The sequence below is a fragment of the Sturnira hondurensis genome, unplaced genomic scaffold, assembly GCF_014824575.4.
Source record: "Sturnira hondurensis isolate 20B ecotype Veracruz unplaced genomic scaffold, ASM1482457v3 Scaffold0000022, whole genome shotgun sequence".
In the NCBI taxonomy this organism is placed as follows: Eukaryota; Metazoa; Chordata; class Mammalia; order Chiroptera; family Phyllostomidae; genus Sturnira; species Sturnira hondurensis.
This window is the reverse complement of record NW_028072653.1, coordinates 3,114,183-3,136,593: the sequence shown is the minus strand read 5'-3', so window position 1 is coordinate 3,136,593 and position 22,411 is coordinate 3,114,183. Positions and strand designations below refer to the sequence as shown.

Genomic DNA, 22,411 nt, shown 5'->3' with positions numbered 1-22,411 from the left:
GTACATATTTATTTATAATGCTATTTACAGTTATTTAGTAATTCAATTAGACATTTTTATATTTTTAAGGGAAATTATAATTTTTACTTTAAACAAATCTACTTTTGTATCTTCATATATATTACATATAGCGATTTAAATAATATATTATTCCACTTGGAAACAGTCCATTAGCTCTATAATTTTCTTTATGTACATGAACTTCCCAAGTAAGGCATAATGTCAGTGAAGATGTTTATCAAAATGCATTCATACAACATGGAAAAATGTAGCAATTAACTTCATTAAACATAATTATTCTTAAGATGGACTATGACTCTTGTGCCCTTTCCTTTCTGACACTTCATATCTGTGAGAAGAAAATTACTAACCTCCAATTATTCCTTCATATTAACACAGCGACTCCTTACAATAAAACTGTGAGTTATGAATCGTCGTTGCCCCCATTTTTTCGGACGAAGAAACTGAGGCAGAATGCAGCTGGGCTTATGACTAACCAAAGCCAGGATTGGAACGTAGGTAAATTGAGGGCAAAAGCCTCTGCCTTTTTATTTTGTGTTAGCAACAGTAACAGGGGAAAACTTTTATTCACAATCTCGAGTATGGCGAAAGGAAGCTACAACTGGCTTTTATAATTAGCCTATAATTTCTAACCCAGAAGGAACACTATAGATCATTCCCACAACTTTCCGATGTAGTAGAAAGAATGAGCCTGTAGACCAGCCAGAACAAACTGTCATTGTCTAATGTCCCAGTCCCTGAGGGACAAAGGCCACTCTGGTTCTACAGTTTTTCAGGTAACTGGAGATGCCTTTTTTCAAATGGAATTTTGAAAGCAGTGAGTAACATTAAATATTGATTGGTTGTTATATTAGAAAGCAAACAAAATGCAAACTCGCCTAGGTATTCTAAAATGTCCTCATTTAAATTAAAATAATTAAAGTGCGATCAAGGTCAAAGAAAGAAGCCATCTTCAAGTTCAGCAAATCCTAAAGCTTTGACAGAAAGATAAAGCGTTTCAGAATTTTACTTCCGAATCCTGAAACACTGTGCCGTTCAGTAGAAAGAGCAACGCTCAGGTGGCTTCTCCAGGTTTGCCGTCCGCTGGCTGTGTGACCTTTGGAAACTCAGTGAGCATTCAAACACTGCAACAGAGCTGTTGCCCTACACATTTGACAAAAATCCGTAGTGACAGAGCCCAGAGATGGCAATTTTTGACATAATCCCCAAAGACCGCTTCATTTGGTTAATTTAATTTGACCTTCAACACAGATAAAAATGGTCACCATGTGTCAGAATAATATTGGGAATTAAAAAAAAAAGATGGGAGGGGTGAAGTCCATATCGTGAATATCTACCCAGCTAATGGTAAGGGCATTAGTTAGAGCAGGTGGCCCCCAGCCTTTTTGGCACCGGGGACTGGTTTCATGGAAGACCATTTTTCCAGAGACTTCGGGCAGTGGGGGGATGGTTTGGGGATGATTCAAGTGCATTATATTCAAGTTCACCTCCTGCTGTGTGGCCTCGGTCCTAACAGGCCCAGACCCGTACGAGTCTATAGTCCAGAGGTTGGGGACCCCTGAGTTAGGAAACAGGCAGAACCTGGGTGAAAACTGTTTTTATACATGTCTGGAAGGTGAGAAATAGGTGTTTAAATTGGAAGCAGGAAACTACAAGAGGCCAGGAGAATGACAGGCAGAGGAAGGTCACGGCAGCCGTGTTTGTAAACGACTAAGCTGCCTTTTTCTTTTGAAAATTTCAGAGGACTTCAAGGGAAACATGACATGGTTTCTGGAGCCTAACTCCCCATGTGTTGAAGTGTCAGGAGTACAGAGAAGGGTTCTTTGACCTTAACAGAAACTAATCTAATGTGTGAGAATGTTTTTCAACAGTAGAACTGGATTTTCAACCTAGATTTTAAAGACAGTTTACCGTGCAAATACTCTTTAAAAATGAACCATCGTGACACAGAGTCACACTAAGGCTTGATTCCTTTAGGAGAGCTGATTGATGGGGGGGTGCGTGGTCAGCGGAGCACCTTAGGCACTAGAAGGATGGGGCTTGTGTCCCTCTGTCAAGGGTCACTACATGAAGTCGCATTATCAGACCTAATGTATAGCTGGTAAGATGGAGGTTTATCGAGGCTGAATGGACAATTGTCAAACAACTGGTAAATGTAGCGTTGAGACCCCAATCATATCTGACATTGTGTCTATATCCTTAACCACACCGCAAAGTTTTGAGGTATAGAAGGCTCGAGCTTTACTACTGCATGACATTTTTACCTTCCATCTCCACTCCGCATCCAAAATGCGTGTCTTCACTCTTTTGGAGCGAGGAGTATCCTGATGTAAAACGTGATTGCAAATGCTCACACAGGAAGGCCAACCGAAGGGAAGGCAGAGCGGGGGCACGATCATTGAGACAAACAAGTCCAACCAGACCAACCAGACCACTGGGATGTCACCTTGGATTAGAATGCAGCATTTTTATTGTAAAAGTCCACATATGAGGCAATTCCCCTTGTGAAAAGGTTTTCAAATACATACACAGGGAACAGCTGAAAATTGAGAACTAGATCTTATATAACAGATATTCCTATTGTCCATTCTATGCACACACCGGAGAGCTAGCGATGTTGAGTATCCCCATTACGGAATACAGTTCAAGTTGACAATAATAACATGTTTCTCACCGTTGAGAGTTTGCCAACAGCTCTCTCAAAGAGTTAACATTTAATAGGTTAACAATTCAAAACAGGAAAATAACTGATTCTATTTACATGTGTTTGAGGTTGTATACTAGAGCACTGATATGTTAAAAGTCTGTAAAGTTGGCAGCTAAATGCGTTTCAAGATTCATCCAGGGGACTTGATGATGACTTCACATCGATTTATACTAACCAAGTCACCGTCTCTTCTTTTCTGCTCCTTCCAGGTTATTTATACAGTTTCACTAGCTGTGATTGAATTCTGACTTAGAGCAATGATTGGCGCAAAGAAGAACTGACGGAGGGCGCTAATTTGGAAAAATAAGCGTTCAGGATGAGTGCATAAAGATGAAATTCCACTCGGGATGGTTTGACGTCCGGGACAACCGCTTCATGTGATGACAACCTAACCGAATGAGGCCACTGGCATAGATTCAATCTCCCTGTAAGTCATTCATTAGTTATTTCATTTTTGAAATTCAATCTTCTGTACTTTTTAAAAAGAAATACAGAGTATAGATTACTATATTTTGAACACGAGTCAATATGAATCTTGCTTATGTCTGTAATGGGTCCTCAAGCACATGGGTCAAGGCTGACTCACCCCTGAACATGGAGAATTATACATCATTTTATTCCCTAGTAGACTCATTTTTGTATACAAATGCAGGACATAAATACTGTTCTAAAGGAGTATGGACCTTGACTAAAATAAATTTTTGAGAATGAGTATAAATAGTCTTTAAAGGTCTTCGGATCCTCTCAGTTATTTCTACAAGATCCAATATCCTTGGACAATGCTGACGTGACAAGCTGAGTCACCGTTTCCAGGCCAGCACAGAGCCATTCACTGGAAGCGTATGGGGCCCGCGCACTTCACATTATACTTGCTGAGCACCACCTGTGTGCCAGGCACTGTGCAAGGTGCCAAGGACCCAAACAGGAAATGACAAGGCTACTGCCCACAAGGCACTCACAATCACTAGAAGCAGATGTTGAGATGCAGACTAAGTTCTGTCAATAGCTATAGTCCTAAAAGGAAGAAAAATAAATAGCGGCAAGCACATACGATCACTTTATACTCTATGAAACTGGGCACATTTAGAGGCCGCAGATGTTGAATAGTCAGTCTCTACTTTACTTAGAGGGTTTTAATACGTCATATAAGGAAAAAATTAGCTGTCTCAATCTTCATGCACGAGGGATAAAAATAGTGAAAAATTTCCCCTCCAATTCCAATCCCAAATCCTTATAATTACATTCATGATTCTTTTGTAGCCCAAAGACACAAAAAATAAAAGACAATACTTTACAATGATAAGTTTAATCCATTTATTTTGGCTCTAAAGAGATGCATGCATTAAACTTGAAGCATTCTATGTTATGGAAATATTTACATCATTGTACATGTGACGTGGAGGAAATTTTCTTTCTATCTTGGGATAGAGGTAAATTGGTTTCTTGCCTAGGTTCTTCTATTTCAAATGAGTTGCGATTTGTCTCAAATGAGGGAGATGTTCTATGAGGATCAGATTTATTACAAGTTGACCCCAAATGAACTTGGAGTGCAGTTTGGGATCTTTTGTTTCTAATTGTATTTTGAATTGAATGAGGATACCACCACTGTAAACAATCATTGCTTTTACTATTTCAGTTCCGTAGCTGGAAATAGGTTGTTTGGCTTCAGTGTTCTTGCTCTAATTTCACTTTGCCCTGCAGGTTTGCAACACAGAACATTAGAGTTTAAATTACACTTACTGAAAAAGAGTTAGGGGCAAACAGTATGACAGGAATACAGCTTACGGGTTAGAACGTGGAAACAAATTCAGATGATTGTAAACCACACAAAGGATTACTTAAATGGACTTAGAAAGGACATCTTCTCCCATCTCCCATGAGATTTAGTGAAGAACAAGACCCATGTCAATAAAACCAATCATTCTTTACAGGTAAAGGTAGGAGACCCAATACACCAGATTGAACAAGCAGAACGCAGTTGGGAAGAAGATCCGTGCGTACGAGTCCATCTTGGCAATACGGATGTGTATCCTCCCGTGTCTCCAAGCTCCTGTTCGGCAGTCTTCGAAACAGCAGAAAAAGCTGGCGCAGTCCTTGCCATCCAGACACTCATACCCATATTCTTCATCTCTTTCTTGAAGGTGCGTGGCATTGTTCATTTGAATGGTTGCTGATCTTGGGCGAATATCAATCGTAGGGGCCTGAGACAAAGGGCAGGGACAAAGAGGGATCAGAGTTCATTATGCTTGGTAGGTCCTAGACTGTGTCTCCACAATGTTACCAATGTGAATGATGAATCTGAAAATGAGCACTCAGGAAATTGCTATGACAGCGTGATCTACAATGGTGAAATTGAACTTAGAAGGATAGCACATTTGCAGATTTCAAATTTTGAGCTTAAGCAGTGCGGCTGAAAATAATACCATCAAGCTAACAGCTAGAGCCAGAAGATTGAACACCAAAAGAACTAAAAGTTTAAAGATTTAAATCAAACAACTACATGGAATCTTATTCTAGTAAATATTAGATGTGAGGTTGGTTACATGAAGGCATTTAATGGTTTTGCATGTGAGTAGAACAGAGAAATAAAAATGCATCAATTTTGAAATCAAAGCTTGTGTCATGCTTACCTATAGGCAAATAGTAAACCCCATTATACTGAGCAAATGTCTACAATGCTTAGTATAAAATGTTAAAAAAATATATAAATACAGAAGTGTCCTGAGTTTATACCACAATAGTATGGCTTATGTTTTAAATAAATATGGTACTTTGTGTAACATTCACTATCTAGAAGCTTCAGAACGTCAGCTATGTTTACCTGCCTGTGAGTGAAAATTCAGAAAAAAATGTTACTGCTGTCGAACATTACTTAGTGTTAAAGAAACTAGTACCAATTAATTGAATGCTAATCAAAGGGGTTTTTTGCTATCTCATTGTGATTTTCATTTGCATCTCTCTGATGGTTAGTGACTGAGCATTTTTCATATGAGTTTCTCTTCAGGACAAATTATAAAATTGCTGTAAGACTCACTGGTCTTTTTTGTGTTAATTTGGATGAGTTAGCTTTATGATAATATGAATACAAATCCCAGTGTCTCCGACAGAGCTGTCAGAGTTCAAGTGGGAGGAGAAATCTTGCGATATTGCATGACAGAGCCCAAGGCTCCTGGCTCACCCTGAGAGGTGGGAAGGGTGTTTTAACTGGAACATTTCAAAGACAGTATTGTTTTTACAGAGCTGACAGGTAGAGCTTGGACCGATAAAGATTATTAAATTTATTTATCTAAAAGCAATCTTCTTTTGCATCAAGATGTACCGAGTTAAATTTTAAGTGCAGATAGGTTATACGTGGGATACGGTAGATGCAGGCAGTGGATTTGGATTTAGTTTCCTTCTGAGAAGAGAGGGTAGGATTTGGCTTCCATGTTGAAAGAGGCCCTGTTGACTGACACCATCTCATAGTGCTTGCATCATTTAGCTTCATGGGAGGTCAAACCCTCTGTACATTAGTGTGGGTTTGCTGAACCAGCTCTAGAAATGTATAGAATTTTTTCATCTTAAATGTGTCCTCTTTAGTAGAATGCTTAAATGTCCACTCATGAAAAAAAAAAAAAAACACCATGTAAGCATTAATACTTGAATTCAGCAGTTGCATGCAGTGAATTTCCATTCCAAAAGCATTATACCTTGAAGGAAAACATCCGAAGAAGCTTTGGGTTTGTAGACAGAAGAGAGAATTGCATTTTTTTTTTTAATTAAAAGAAGGAAAAAAAGGAAAAAGAGACAAAATAAGATAAATTAAAAATGCATTTTAAAAACATAGGAAGTAAAATGAACTGAAATTATAAACACAGAGTGACGGTTCTGAACATACAACAAAGGATAGGCCTAAAGTTAAAAAAGGGAATTTGGTGATTGGTAGTAAAATCTTCAGTAAATTAATCCACAGTTACTTAACCTCAGAAGCCGCTGTTGTTTATTTGGGAGGAATCTTTCTATGACTGCATTTTCTTATTATCATTAACAAGGTCTTAATAGGTGAATCCTGATAATGAACCAAAGGACATATTAAATGGGGAAATGAAAATTTAGTCTCTCATTCTTCCCCTAGGCTTTTACATCTTCTGATAAATCACATCATTTTAACTTAAAAGGGGGAAGTGCGTGAAATTCACAGATAACTTCAGTTTCCCAGTTTCTTTAATTGCCTTTCTCTTCTGCCTTCTTTTCTTCTCCTGTCATCTTCATGACCTTGAAATAAGGAATCCATGGTTTCTATTTCTGTAACAAAAGGCGCTCTGCAGTGGCCTAGCTGTTAGAGAGAGCCAAAGGGCTTTTTCTAAAGCAGGAAAAAAGCAAGGAAGGAAAGAAAGAAAAAGAACTCTTGGGACTTGTTTGTAAGCCAGTCCCCTCACGCCCTTGTTACTGATAGCAGGTAACAATGCTGAGTATCAGTAGAAGCATCTTCGTGGGGGTAAGTGAAATGGAAAGTGAAGGAGAGGAAGAAAACAAAAACACCAACACAACAAGGAAACTAAAAGAGAGAGAAAGTGCGAAGGCAAAGAGAGGCAGAACGGGGAAGGAGAAGACTGCATAAATCATAGTGAATATTTGGGAAATCAAAGAGAAGCATTTATTTTTTTTTATCCTTCAAGAAAAATGGTGCTTCTTTCTTTACCTGTTAGGAATTCTTATATTCAGATAAACATACAATTTAGAGAATGTCACTGGTGTTCCTGGAGACGCGTCAAAATAATACATAATCAGCTAGATTTCCTCACTGTCATTCAGCCCCACAAAGTTCATGGGTCAGACAGCTAGCCACTACCATTGCCCCCAGGGCCCTTAGGGCAGAAAACCAGGAAAAGCTGCACATTCAGTTTATTCCTTTGCCTCTGACTTGGAAGGAAATGGACCTGAAATTTCATAGAGGCCCATGAGCCGGACATTGTGTTCAGGTGGGTAAATGGGTAGCTATGTGCTCCCTTCAAAATTAATAAATAAAAGACAACGAATGGCCTTCAAATTTGTGCATTCAAATTTGTGATTCATCATCTCTATTAGAAGTTTGGCAACAGGGAGAAGTCTTTCTCCCTGTTTCCAAATCACTGAAATCAATCCAGTTTGGTTCCTGTCTAAATCAACCATTATTGTCAACTAGTCATGATAAGAACTTTCATGTGTAAGGTACTATGTAATGCTTTTTACCTCTATGAACACATTTGTTTCTCACAGCAGCTCAATCAGGTATGTGTTTTTATAATATTCATTTTATACATGAGAAAACAAAGGGAGACTAAATAACCTACTCAACAATAGATGAGGCACTTTAAAACAAAGTAGATGATGTTCTTTTAAAACAAAAAAATAAAAATAAATTGAATATGAAACCAATAGAAATCCTCTGGTGGCAATACACACACACACACACACACACACACACACACACATTAAACTATTTGCAAAAGTGTGGTGACCCTTGAAATGTCAAGAATCTTGTGACTTCTTAGTAGAAAGCTTTGGATAAAAATTTTAATTGAACCCTGGCTGGTGTGGCTCAGTGGATTGAGTGCCAGCCTGCAAACCCAAAGGTTGTGGTTTGATTCCTGGTTGGGGCACATTCTGGGGCTGTGGGCCAGATCCCCATTTGGGGATATGCTAGAGGCAACCACATGATGTTTCTCTCCTTCTCTTTCTCCTTCCCCTCTCTCTAAAAGTACATAAATAAATAAAATGTCCTAAAAATTCATTGAACACATCAATAATTTACAAACTGTCAGAGCAAAGGGGCAGGAAGATGAAAGTCAGTGAAATCTAGAATAATAGCAGCTAGCACATAGATGCCTTTCTTAGCAACAGTTATACTCCCCATGAAATGAAGACAGCAAGAGTCTACCAGAGTGAATTAGGTCTTTCAGAGTCTACCAGAGTCTGCCAGGTCTTTCTCAGTGAATCCTATGTCCTGGTCAAACTCACACATTCACTTTTCATTTTGGAGCCCAAAATGTTGAGGCTTACCCTGCAGATTGGCTAAGCAAAATCAAACCAAAACCAAGTCAGGTGGTTTCTGCATAAAAATTTCAGTGGTCCCAGTGGGAAATGATACGTACAGGGTTTTTCTTCTTTTTGTCTTTGTCTTTGCTTGGTTTCCGGTTGCTGACAAAATAATGCAGGGTGCCATACTCTACCAAAGCAGAGAAGACAAATATGAAGCAGACAGACACAAAAAGGTCCATTGCCGTGACGTAGGAGACCTTGGGGAGTGACTTCCGGGCAATGGTGCTGAGGGTTGTCATTGTCAGGACAGTCGTGATTCCTGAAGGAGGACACAGTAAAACAAATCGTGTGACCACATCCGTCACCACTCAGGCTAAACTTGTTTTTTGACACTCGGTAAGCAACCTCAGTAATAGGAAAGGAAGTATAATTGAAATCATTCACTCTGCCCACAAGTATTCATTGCCTCTTAAATGTCATTTAATTTTGTAGCACGTTTGCTTCTTTAACTCTAAAACATGTGATCATTTTTTAAATCATCACAACTTCTGCATACTGTAGTTATAGAGAATAGAAAAGGTATATCAAACATGTCTGACTTGAAGTCAACTTTGGGTCAGTGATCAACAAACAGGAGCGCATACCTGGCCCCTCACTCCTCACTCAGCTCACTCACCTTGATCCCTTCTCCCACCATTGTCTTTGCCAGTGAGCAGTCATTAATGAGTGGTTAAAATGAGCTGGGAGAGTGCCCATAAGAGGGACTGGGACTAGCAATAATCTGGACTTCAGAGGAAGAGATTGATGTGAAATCTTTTTCTTGAAATATCTGTGGGATGGCTAGGTTGAAATATGTCAGTCCATTTCTTGCATTTATTCATAAGTACACATATATTACTTGAATAACTGTTGAGCTACCAGCTATGTGCCAGGCACTATACTGGAAATAAAAAAGATATTTCCCTGCTCATGTAAGAGACAGAAAGACATAGCATGTCATGCAACACATTCTACTCAGAGTGAAGATTAATTGTTCTAAAGTAATAAGCTCAACACATTTTGGGCTTGTTTCAGCATGTAGCATTAGACACTATAATTGTTGAATAGGACTTGTAACATAAAGTACCACATATAACAGAGAAAGTAAAAATAACTTTATTTTGAAACAGATGGCAGACTAAATTAGGTTTGGAAGAGGATCAATATGCAAATGATAGCTTTAAAAAATTTTTTCCCCAGTAATTGCTTTTGCCCTCAGTTTTAGTCGCTTGGTACAGATCATTTTGTCAGAAAATGACCATAGTTGCTAACATTTCTGAGGTCTTACTATGGGTTGTGAACTTTGCACAAAATACCTTGTTCAATCTAATTAAAATCCCACAAGTTAGGTAGGAAATGATACATGTTTTACATGTGAGGGAACTGTGACTTAGAGATTAAAGGGTATTCCAAGGCTGTACTATAACTGTGGGTTGAAATTCAGATTTGTTGGACTTCAAAACCCTAGCTCTTCCCCATTGCACCGTACTGCCTCTCTAGAAGGGACCGGGCAAGGGATGTGGCTCTAATTTTCACGTAGCTGATGGAAAAGATTACAGTTTTATAATTCATTTTTCAGTGGCTTTATTCTTAGTTAAGTCTTTGGGGAATTTTATGGACTATGATGAGTTTATTCGTGGACCTAGACTCCAATGCCCCTGTGAGTTTGTGGCTCCGTTATCATCTCGGTGTGCCTTCTTCCTCATGTGACAAAAGAGATGTGAAAATCTGAGACACACATCATCCATTATACAACAGATTGAGCAAACTGTAAGTGATCTTAAAAGTGGGGAGATGGGTTCTCAAAATTTCATGGCTAATTGTGTTTTCCCCAAAGCAATCTTTTTCATGGCTCTTGGGTAAGTAGCCACTGAATATAAATGTATGTCTTTAAATGTTATCATGATTATATATGTCAGAATTACTTAACAGCCAGTGGTATGCTGGTAAAGGTACAACAAATGACTGTAGAAAATATGGAGGCTGTGGTTTTTAGTGTTTGACTATTTCTTTGGTGTTAATAGTTTCACCTTGGCTGATGTCAAGCTGCCAGTGTGACATCACTGGACACACCATTGGGAAAGGACAGATGACCAGCTCTCACAAGCTGGTGGAGGCAGCTCCACATTTTAAACTGCTCAGAGACCAAACACTTTTTAAAATCTATTGAAATTAGAAGGAATTTTTTTTCTATTTAACTTAACTTTATTATTAATTTACTAAAAATAGATTCTATTAAGGTGATTAGGAAAGCAGAATTAGAAAACTTTAAATATTGGTTTTCATTTTAATGTGCGAGTCTTCCTTAAAAATGAAAAAGTAGCATATCTATATAATTGCTATCTGAATTAAAAGCAAATCAATTTAGAAAAAAAGAATAAAGCTGTGTCTCACCTAAAGAGGTCCTGGCTGGAACGGCATCCTTATTGATCCAGAAAGACACCCAGGATAGAACGACAATGAGCGTGCAGGGGATGTAGGTCTGGATGGTGAAGTATCCCATTCTCCTGCTCAGCTCGAAGTAGACACACATGACCACGTAGTCTCCTGGAACAGAAAAAAGATGGCCCCATGTGCCCCCTTATCAAACACTGGAAAGCATTCAAAAAGAAGCACATAGCCAACCCTCACACGTTTCCACTGGGAGTTCCTACAGGGGAATGCAAAAACAGAAAGCAGGAAGCAAAACCCAAAGGAAGTGTGAGCCTTTTAGAAGCAAAGTGACCACTAGACAGAAGAAAACATTTCTGAATGTATTGATCGTATGTTCTTCCAGGTGAGCTTTGATGGTGCCTTTTCTGCTTGCTCGGTACATGCAATGTACATTCGTTGTTGTTTTCTGGGGAGGGAAGGAACAGTGTTTTTATACTGGGCCTCTCCATCCTAAAATGAATCCTAAGATTTGTAACAATTTCCTCTTGTTCTCAGGACCTATGTCTTTCCAAACCAGAGAGTGATGTGCTGGTGCTGACCACTAGTAAAAAATAACTAGTTTACTCACTTTATAATGAAATTCCTGTGCTGAGACATATTTCCTCAAGGCTTTGTCGAATCACATGGTTTTCCTTCATAGCAGTTACTTCAATTCATACTTTCTCACTTATATGTGTGGCTATGTTTGTATTGTCTGTCTCCTCCATTTAGACTGTATTTGCATGGGTCCGCAAACTGCCTATTTTAGCTCATCATTGCACTACTAGTAATTAGCACCCTACTTGATTCTAAATAGGCATTTCATAGCATTCATTGAATAAATGATCAAATGAATGAATACACTTATATATTTATATATAAAGAAAAAACAAGAAACCAGGAGGCTGTATTTTGGGAAATGTGGGTTAAAAAGGAGGTTATATAATAAAGGAATCAAGACATAGCCATGAGAATAATTTAATGTGACCAAATTTGAGGTCTCTGAATTTTTACTGTCAGGATTCACACATGGCTTCTAAAATTCCATGTCCTTCATTTTGTGGGCTTCCAAGTGAAATCTTAGGAAATTTTAAGTTTTGAACTTAGAAAATGTACCAGGAAGACTTAGCCCAGTTACTATATACTTGTATTTTCTTTCTACTCGTAGAGAACATCATTTTCAAAGACTATACCTGTTCTTGTGATGAGAAGCAAACAAATAAGAGAATACAGTTTTCCAATATTACTTCTTTTTCTTTATTAAATTATAATGTGCCCTAAACTGCATGGAGAATGATATCCAAACCATGCATTTCATTTTAATTACTTGGCTTCCAGCCCATGTGTCTCTCCTTACTCGGCTGATTTAGATCTGATTTGAAAACAAGGTGCTTTAGAAGGCTCGTGCAGAGAAGACTGATTTAGCAAGATGAGCTATTACCACTCATTCCAGTTCTTCCTTCCCCTCTCAATCTTTACTCCACACCCTTCCAAGCTGCTGTGACAGAAACCCTCACTGGCTCCTCTTCACGAAGTCCGGAGTCTCCCCTGCAGTGTTTCCCGCGTGGGGTTCTGAGCAGCTCTTCACACTTGCCCTTTGGTGGATTAATGTTCTATTACTTCTCTGAGTGAGGCCTGGTGAGGGCAGCAGCAACGGCATGGGCACTGGGGCACCTGGCTCCCACTGGAACATCTATCCCTTCTCAGAGATCAATAAGTAGCAATTATGTAGTGATTATCTCTCGAAACTTGAAGGTATGAGTTTCTTATTGTATTAACTAGATTTTGATTAGTTCCCTGAGGTTATACTCCTCTGTGTTGATGTAGCTGGACTGAGACTATTTCATGTCAACACGTCTTATAAATTAGTTTGGTCCTTGCTTTTTATTTAATTTAGAATATAGCATACACAGGCTGTGATTGAGGATTATAGTAATTTAATTTGAGATGCTCCCTACTAATGGCTGTCTTTTTTTTTCTTGTTCTCTTGTTTTTCTGATCTGAATACCAGAGGCAAATGCAAGCTAAAAACAAAAACAAAAACAAAGGAAGAGGTTTTCTTTTAAAATAATAATATTCAGGAGGTACTTTTTCTCCTTATTTTCCAAGACCTTGAGAGTTTTCTGCATATTTTAAATGAGTTAAATGACACTTGACAAAGAATATTTTAATAAATCCAGGCAATTTTAGTAACTTTTTATTCCTTATCATATAAATGAATGAGAGCCTGCACTTTGGCATTAATGGTCTGACTCTCTTACAGGTGAATTTTAATTTTGCCTCAAGTGAACAAGGTAATTGTCTCGATTCAATTCTCCTATTCCCTTGAGGTCAGATTCTAAACTTCCATAGCCTTCTCCTCTATCGATATCTATTTTGAGATAATAGCTTCTGAGCATCTTTTATCTTCACCAGCAAAGCCCAGGCTTTTCCACCACTGTAATACCGACTCAAACTTGGGAACGGGCCATTGAAAAGCCAAGCAGCTGCTCAGTGACAGCCCGGTGCCTGTCTTATCTCTAAGGCCATATCCTTTTTGTATTTTTAAAAACTCCTGGGCTGAGGTGCCTAGAACCAAATCCTCCGGAGGTGCCGCGTCAGTGGTTCACCAAATGCGAAGGGTGCAATGTCAACTCAGTCAAAGGTGCTGGCTTCAGCCACTTCAAATTTATTTTTCAATGGATTTATCTGAAAATAAATATTTAAAGCCACAGCATTTTATACATTACTTTGTTCCCTGCTTCCTACCCGCCCCCACACCCAACTCAGATGCAATAGGCACAAGCTATGATAGAGGAGAGAAGACAGCATTTTAATAACTGCCGGTAATGTTTATTCTTCGTATTGAGTCTGATTCTCAGGCCTCGTTTCAGGAAGAGACTATCAACATCAGTGAACAATGAACTCCGATGATTATTTCTTTAGTGTGATGTAAACCGTATGAAAGCTTTAAAATTTGGATTTATTAGACCATTTAGGCTCCATTTCATACACGAACTATTTCCTCTTAAAAACTTAAAGATTTCATGACAGAGAAGTCTGCCTCTCCACTGAACATCTAAAATCAATGAAATAATTACATTCTAATCACCAGTAAAGTAGCCCTACTGTGTGTAGACTTCTGGACCAAGTAGTTTGCATATATTATCGCTAAACTTCCTAATCATTTTGTCAGGGTGGTAAAAAAATAAAAACCCACTTCACTTTGTTCCTTTCTCTTGATTCTTCCTCCACTTCAATACAGTGGATAGAGAATGTATTATTCTGTCAGGTTAACTTTGAAGGCATAATTCCTGTTATACTCTTCTTTACATTCCTTTCCCGAGTCTCATCTTTAAGTTAGCAAATATTTTTAATCTTTTTATGCACAGAGCACTATATTAGGCAATGTGGAGATTAAGATGAAAGGAATCTGCCCTGGCTGGCGTAGCTCAGTGGATTGAGCGTGGGCCTGCGAACCACACGATCACGGTTCGATTACCAGTCAGGGCACATGCCTGGGTTGCAGGCCAGTTCCCAGCAGAGGACTCAGGAGAGGCAACCATACATTGATACTTTTCTCTCCTTCTCTCCTTCCCTTCCCCTCTAAAGATAAACAAATAAAATCTTTTTTAAAAAGATGAAAGGAATCTTACAACTAATGCTAAATTAAATGGATTAAGTGAGAAGAAAATTGTATCCTCTCTGACTACGACTCAGACAGACAGGGAGACATGCTGAGACGGGGCGTTTGATCTGCCGTTAGAACTCCTTACTAAACTCTTGAATCTGAAACATAAATCCCTGAGGTTCATTTTGGCCACAGGCAAGCAGGACAGTTGATTGGTTGTACTTTTATTGAGGGAAATTTTTCTCTAAAATTAGATCGATACTTCACCTAATGCACAAAAATAAAATGGACCACAGACCCAAATTTAAGGGTGAATATAAATACCACACATGGAGAAAATATAGGGCAATATCCGTGTAATCTCAGTGGGAAAGAGTCTGTCAGGTATACAAAACATAAGAGTCATAAAGGTAAAAAAATGATAGGTTTGCCATGTAAAGCTTAGAACTTATGTATCATAAATAATTTGCTTTAAATAAAGTATTTCCAAAATAAATAAGATATCAAAGTCTAATATCACTGATACATAAAGAATTCTCATTAATTATTGAGAAAAGAAACCCACATTTTCAAGTAGGCTAAACTCTCAGGACAATTCATGGGTGCTAATTAGATGAAAAGCATCTGAATGTGAGTAGTGACCAGTAGTGGAAAATGTTAGCTTTTCACGTGTAGCCTGTTAAACTGCAGAAAAAATAAACTGTAACTTTCAGCACTGACCAGACCTGGGACAAGAGCAGAACTACACTCTCTTGATAGGGGTATGCACTGATATAAACCTTCGAGACAGTAATCTGGAAATATATTTAAAAAAATTTACTCCTAGATATCTGGAATAAACACTGAGGAGAAAAATGTTTTCTAAAATACTGCCTCTTCGTTGACACCAAGCGTTTTTTAAGGTTTGCTGTGTGCCCAGAAAAAGGAAAAGAACGCCAAGTCCTTGGGCAGAATCCAGATCCCTGAGCTTAAGGAGTCTAGCACATTGTGGGGGAGAAAAGACTTTCATATTCAATCAGTTTCTAACTTCTATGTACACCTCCCCGGAGTGTTTTATCCCCTGCCCAGCATTCCTAGTGGTGGCTTAGGCTCTTATAAACCACTTGGGAATCACAGTCAACATCCTTCCAATGGCTAGTCTCTGTGAAGTCGAGAGAGGGAGGAACATACCTGAACTATATACTCTTTGCTCCTGGAATCCTCAGACTAAGAAAGACATATAAATGTGCGTCGCTACTCAATGCACAGAGGCCCCAATAAAACGTGCAGGCTGTTATCTTATATGCTATGATGAGGTGAAGTGTCTGGCAAGCACATTTCTGACAGTTCTCATTAAATAGCAGCACCTTCATAAGCCTTAAAGAGTTCCACGCTCCCCTTTAAGGAAAGTCCAAACTCCTTAGCTTGGCATGCAAGGCTGTCTATAATCTGAATTTAACTGAGACCTCTCTTTCTCATTATTCCATGTCCTGGACTCCCTAGAAAAGTAGATTAAATATTTTTATAGCATGCTACTAGAATTTTTCTGTCTTTGTTCAGCCTGGCGTCACATCGCTGCCAAATCCCCGACTCATCTCCTCGCCCTTTTCCTCATTCCAACCATCACCCCCTGACCACTGGACATACATACTCTTTTTTGGTGACTAGACTTGTGCTAAGATTAAATAAAATTTAAAAACGGATTTTCTCAGTTGATCACTATCACTACTATGTTGTGATAGTTCAGATTATAGAAAAGCCACTTCATTGTGGACAGCTCGGTTGGACAGTGTTGGTATTAGCTGACCTTTGTAGAACGCCTTTCTGCTCATTCCCTTCAAGTTCCTTGGGATAAAAGCCACATCGCCTAAGAGGTCACTCTACTGCACTTGGCCCTGAGCCATACAGAACCTTCCAGCCATGTCTCACATTATTTATAATCACCACTTTATGACCACCCAACTAGATTTACTTTCTGCCCTCCCAAGTGGTCTTGCTCGTTCTTTTGTCCTCATTTCCCATGGGACCTTGAATTTTTGGACTACTCTCTGCTCCTCTGATCATGTCACATGCATATGCAAACCTTTAAGCTCTCCTGGAATTACCCATCAATGTCAGGACACACTAACATTCTTTAACTTGCCCCATAACACTCGGCATGGTCTTTTCCCTGACTATACCTCCAGGCTCTATCTGGGGTTCTTATAGGTCCTTCAGTGGCCCCTGCTACTTTTGGTCTTAGGGTCTTCTCACATGGTCATTCCCTTGGCTCAAACTCTAATGCTACCATCATAACTCTATTCTTTCTCAGAGGTCACTTAACTTAGCTCAACATTAGAGAAGCTCTTATTAGGTCAGATCGGTAAGAATTTACAGTGCTATATAACCTTCATAGAGCTGATCATCCCTGAAAGTATGTGACTGGTGTGAATATTGAATTCACTCTAGCTTATAATTAGTCCACGGGCTCCATGAGTGAAGCAGTGGTACCTACTTTGCTCACTGATTTTACTCTCAGCATCTAGTACAGTGCCTGGTACAGAGAAGGAATTCAACAGTTATTTGATGAATGAGTAAATTGAGCTAAGAAGGCCATGAAGAACATTCTGGTTGAACTACATACCAAAAGCATTTAAGATCAAGGCAGAGATCAACATGGGCTTTTAAAATATTAATCTTTTACTTTAGACATTATCGCTTCTTTACTGGATACTGGCTGAACCCCAGAGATGTGGACATAAGGTCTCAGAGAGCTGTTAGCAACCTTCACCGCTTGCCAAGAAGAAAGAAGGGAAGAGAATAAAGCTACATCAGAGTGGCTGCATTATGCTTATTAAAGAATCGATCGGTCATTTCAGCCTCTCAGCCAGATCCAATTAGTGCGAGACAGAGCAAAGGGCTTAGCTGCTGAAACAGAACCATCACCGTCTGCCACATCAGGTCTCATAGGTGCATTTCCATCTCGGGACTGGACCATTTTTGTTTCATCTGTTGATTGTTTCAGCTCATAGATGGAAAAAGAACAAAATCACGATTCAGAAAAATATAATAACAAACCAGAAGTGTAGTTTATCATTTTTTTTTCTAGGCTACATTTATCCCCAGTGAGGAAAAGAAGCCTAGCATTACGATGAGAACAGGAGCTGCTTAGGTGGGATTGCCCACAAGCAGAGCTGGGGTCCAGCATCCCACAAGGGTGACTTACTGGGTCTGTAAGAAAAAGAGGATGAGGGAGGCAGGAAAGGTGAGTGGGGAAAAGCTGAGCGTGATTTACATCAGCCTAAGGGGGAGGGCTTCCAGTATTTTCTGGAGCAAACTGCCCCACAGAGTTAGCCCCACCTGGAGGTGGGAGAAGCAGTCATCTGTTCTCTGTAGGCTGAGGTGGGGGGTCTTAATCTCCTCGTTCTGTGGTGGCCAAAGGCAATTCTCCAGGAAAGGGGTCTGCGGTGGGCTGTTAGAAGCCAACCCTTGCAGCACCTGGGGAAAAGGTGCACCAGCTCAGAGAGGATCATGGGAAGGAGGGGGCATTGCATTAATAAAATCCACTGCTAGGACTGTGGTGTCAGACTGGCTGGGTTCAAAAATCCTAGTCCTTCACTGAATGGTGGTGTGATCTTAGTTTCTTAGCTCTCCGGGTCTCAAATGCCTCACTAGAACTCATCTCACGGGGGTCATTGTGAAAATAAAAAGAATTAGTAATCAACACATACAATGTGCCTGGTGCAATTCCTGACTCACAGGAAAAGGTCCGTTAGTGTCAGTTATTACAACCTCCTGTAGTCCATATATTCAACACCATTCTGGTGCATATAACCATAGAAGTTACTAAGCATCCAAAAGAAAACTGAAGTTAAAAGGGTCCTGTATCGCCCAATTCTATCCTCTAAAGGTTAAGCTGTTGAGATTACTAAAGGAGATGGGCATTTTGTCTTAGGAGGCAAAGCTGTCTAGTGGCAGACCCAGCACCTCGCCTCCCAAACCAGTCCTCCTTCTGGAGTGAACGGCCTGTTCATTCCAATCCAAGGGTTAGGATCATGGATATAAAGCAAAAACTGTGAAAGAAGAATAACTTTTGAGGGCAGTTAATACAGAAAGCTGGTTTGGACAACTGGGAACCCCAACCACAAAGGGAAAAATTCCTTTCATTTCTCCTTGAACCTTATACAATAGACAGTACTTTTAAGAGTCTGTTATGAAAACTCATTGGTCTGGGATATCAGCCTGTCTGACTCAACAAACCACACTAGGGTTTTTCTTTAGGAGAATAGTTTTAAGCAGAAGGAAACTCAGTATTTACAGCCTCCAGAGAACAGTGGTTTTCTTTAGGTTCACCCAGCAAACATACCTATTTGCTAATATCTCAGCTCTCTATACTTTTACTAGAAAAGTATATTCGTGTAATAGCTCCTCTTCTTTGCCCTCTGAAAAAGCCATCACAGATTCTTGGCTCAACATGGCCTTCTGTAATACAATTCATTATTTCGTGGCCATTGTCAAGTTCCAACAATGCAGTGAATAAACTCTCCTTGGAATTTATGTAAATAAAACAACTTCAGCTAGAAATCTAGAGCTGAAGATATAAATGAATAAATGCATTTGCCATTTGGATTTGTCCAAAGGGAATGCAGTTTCCCAGCATAATTAAACCTAACTCCTACGAACATCTGAGCGAACACGAAAACCTTTTTTAACAGAGAGTGCAGAGAGGTTCACGATTGCAGAGAATATGCAGGATTCAGACCTAGGATTCAAGCGTTCGTGGCATCAACAAAATGCAAAGATTTGTGTAAGTTCTTTTAATTCTCTCAGTTAATAGGGATGTCATCCCTGTTGCTAAGGCTGTTGCGAAAACCACATATGCTGGTGGTCGGGAAAGTGTTTCGTAATCTTTCAGAGACAATGTATGGACGAGGTGGTATTTACAGCTTCCCAAGCAGAGCTGTTTACAAAAGAGCTTCTGTGACATTGGTATGTAAGCTTCCTGCTAAGTGATTTTTTTTTTTTTTAGCCTTTGTTAAAAGGCTATTGCAACGGTCAGGAATATCTTCCAAACCGTTACTGCTAGGAATGAGGATGGTATTGAAACTCTGTCTGTTGAATTTATGAATGTATCTCACAGACTGTTCCAAAATCAGAAGGCAAAGAGAGACGTGTTGATAATGATTATAATTCAAAACCCAGAAATCTCTTCTGGAGAAATACGCATATTCGTAGGAACGCTTTCTTTTCTTCTTCTTTTCCCTGTTTCGATGGGCTTGGCATAACTCTGTGTTTGAAGGGGGACCTGCTTCATGTAACCCAGCCATTGACATTTTCTTAAAGACAAGACTCCACAGAGCTTGAGAAATCTAATGTTGTCGGAATACCAAGCCTTCTAAAATGGCTTTGAAAGCAGCTGGAAAAAGAACATTTAAATTCAGTCAACTGCAGGCAATGGCTGCAAAAGGTCAAATTACAAAATGTTCCCCTAGACGTGAAATCACTCCTGGGGATACTCCATAAAATTATAGGCTTAAAAACTTGACCTCACTTGCTCTTTGCTCCATGGCCAAGCACTCAATTTTAAAGTTTTTTTTTGTTGTTGTTGTTTTAGTTCTCTGCTAGAATTCTCTTACCCAGGAAGTTTTGCATTTTGTGATAGTTGAGGTAATTTTTAAGACATTGTAAAAATTTGTAAATGACATCATATTACATGTAGTTGGTTCTCAAAAAACTCAACTTCTCTGAATAAAGAAACTTCTTCTGTTGGTGAGGAAAGTACTAGACTCAAGTTGGCGGACTTGGGTTCTGATTCCCATCTGGCTTTGATCTTGAGCAGTCTTGGGTGAATCCTTTCTCTTTCCTGGTTCACTTTATTTCTTTTTTAAATAAGATATAACGAATTCAATTCGATAATGGATCTTCAGAAAAGCAGCCACCACATCCATTGATCTGGTTACATGTGGGATTCAAACCTCAAGGCTCTGTTGGTTTTTCATTTACATGTCAGAGAAAAAATTCTAGCATCAGTCTTCTTGCTCCCTAGAGTCTTGTGTTTCTTTCACTTTATAAAGGACAGTCTAGATCAGGGAGTTGATGCCCAGCATTTTCTGTCCACAGAAAAGATGAGGACAGTATATTTTGAGCAAAATGGGCCTCTGGGAACAACTACTTTGAGAGAAGAATTATGTGAACCAATGTATGCGGTATCTGCCTGGTATCTGCTTTCTGCTATCCAGAATCAATACAGGGGGTTAGCAGAGGCCCTTTGAACCTTTTCTTTTTTTGAGTTGGCACTTGCTTTACTTTTGCAGGTGGTATTGCCTGTCTACTCGGCATCAAGAGCAATGGCGTAACGCTCTGCTCCCCAAAACTGAAACTGCCTTTGGACTCATTTCCCAGGGAGTTTTCAGTGCTTTCGTTGCTGAATTCAAATTGGGATTTTGGTTTTAGGTGTCAGAGCCGAAAGGGAAGTTAGAGATTGGGGCAGGTTCTTTGTTTTCCAGGTGAAAAAGTAGAGCTCTGAGGAGCACAGGAGCTTGCGAGAAGTCACCATGCACAGCACAGAACCTGCACCAGGAGCTAGGTCTCTCACTTTACCATGGAGCACTTTATTATTTCCATTAATGCCGTCATTTAAATAACTAATCTCTGAGTGGTAAACTTGAACTATGGTTGTATGCATCGAAGATTTAATTAGATTTTTCTCTCTCCTTCCCCATGCTCGAGTTCCTGAATAAACTTCAAAGTTAACCAAGCCTTGCTAGGAAATAAACTGCTCTTATGACTTGCATGGAATAAACTGGAAAAAATAACGATCACCCTTAATTATAAAGAGGTATATTATTTCCTAAAGTATGAGGGTGCTATTGTATTCTCAGCAATAAAACAACAACTTGGCCAGCTGATCAGGAGAGATTTCTCAAGGACAATGTGACGTAGGTGCTACCGACATCACAGTCCACATGGAGTCGGTGGTGTTTAATAGTGAAAAAACTGAAGTCTTTTTCTTCCCCTCTAGAGCCTTCCTTGAAGGGAAAAAGAGAATCTCACCCTCTTTCCACACTGTTTTTATATGATGTACATTTTCTAGAATTTATTAACACTAATGTATGTAGCTCCTTCACCCCATCCAATTTCTTGTCACTCTATTAGATTTGATGGTGTGGAGTGCTGATGGGAAATATTTTTAAAAACTGGCATGCAAGCTGCAGGAAGTTACAGAATTCAATAAAGCTGCCTTAAGTTTAATATTAGTATCTTCAATTTTTTTTCAATGATAGGGAAGGTGGTCTCAGTGATGTTTTTAGACTTGTGTTTTGAAAAAGGAGAAGATCCTTCTTTCCCTGTTTGCCATGTGTCCTCTTTGGTGGACACCCTGTAATCTACCTTGAGGACAAACTCACCAGTCTTGCATGTAGTTCATCTTTTGTAGTGCAGCAAAGAAAATTCCAGGAATGAAACACTTCCCACAAACTCTCATTGCTCTCTTATATAGTTTGGCCCTTTAGACAGACTCTTTTTGTTTTCAGTTCTAAAATCATTCTTTTAACCACTATCACTTTAGAGTAAATAAGCTATATTAGGAGGAAAAAAACAACCCACATAGTTTAAACTATTTAGAATTACAAGGTATCTCAAAAGTCACCTAATCTAGCTGTAAC

At 39.3% G+C, this 22,411-nt stretch overlaps 1 protein-coding gene across 2 annotated transcripts in view; it reads right to left on the bottom strand.

The window, feature by feature from the left end:
* Positions 1–4,018: 4,018 nt before the first annotated feature.
* GABRG2 (gamma-aminobutyric acid type A receptor subunit gamma2) overlaps positions 4,019–22,411 on the bottom strand; it is an 81,162-nt gene continuing 62,769 nt past the window's right edge. The window contains exons 7-10 of one of the 2 annotated variants that reach the window (XM_037037096.1): positions 11,162–11,314; positions 8,842–9,047; positions 6,418–6,441; positions 4,019–4,929 (exon numbers count right to left, since the gene is read on the bottom strand). In XM_037037096.1, coding sequence (XP_036892991.1) covers positions 4,654–4,929; positions 6,418–6,441; positions 8,842–9,047; positions 11,162–11,314 — 659 coding nt within the window. In that variant the 3' untranslated portion in view covers positions 4,019–4,653. The remainder of the gene's footprint in view (positions 4,930–6,417; positions 6,442–8,841; positions 9,048–11,161; positions 11,315–22,411) is intronic. The other variant, XM_037037739.1, reaches the window with a different exon arrangement.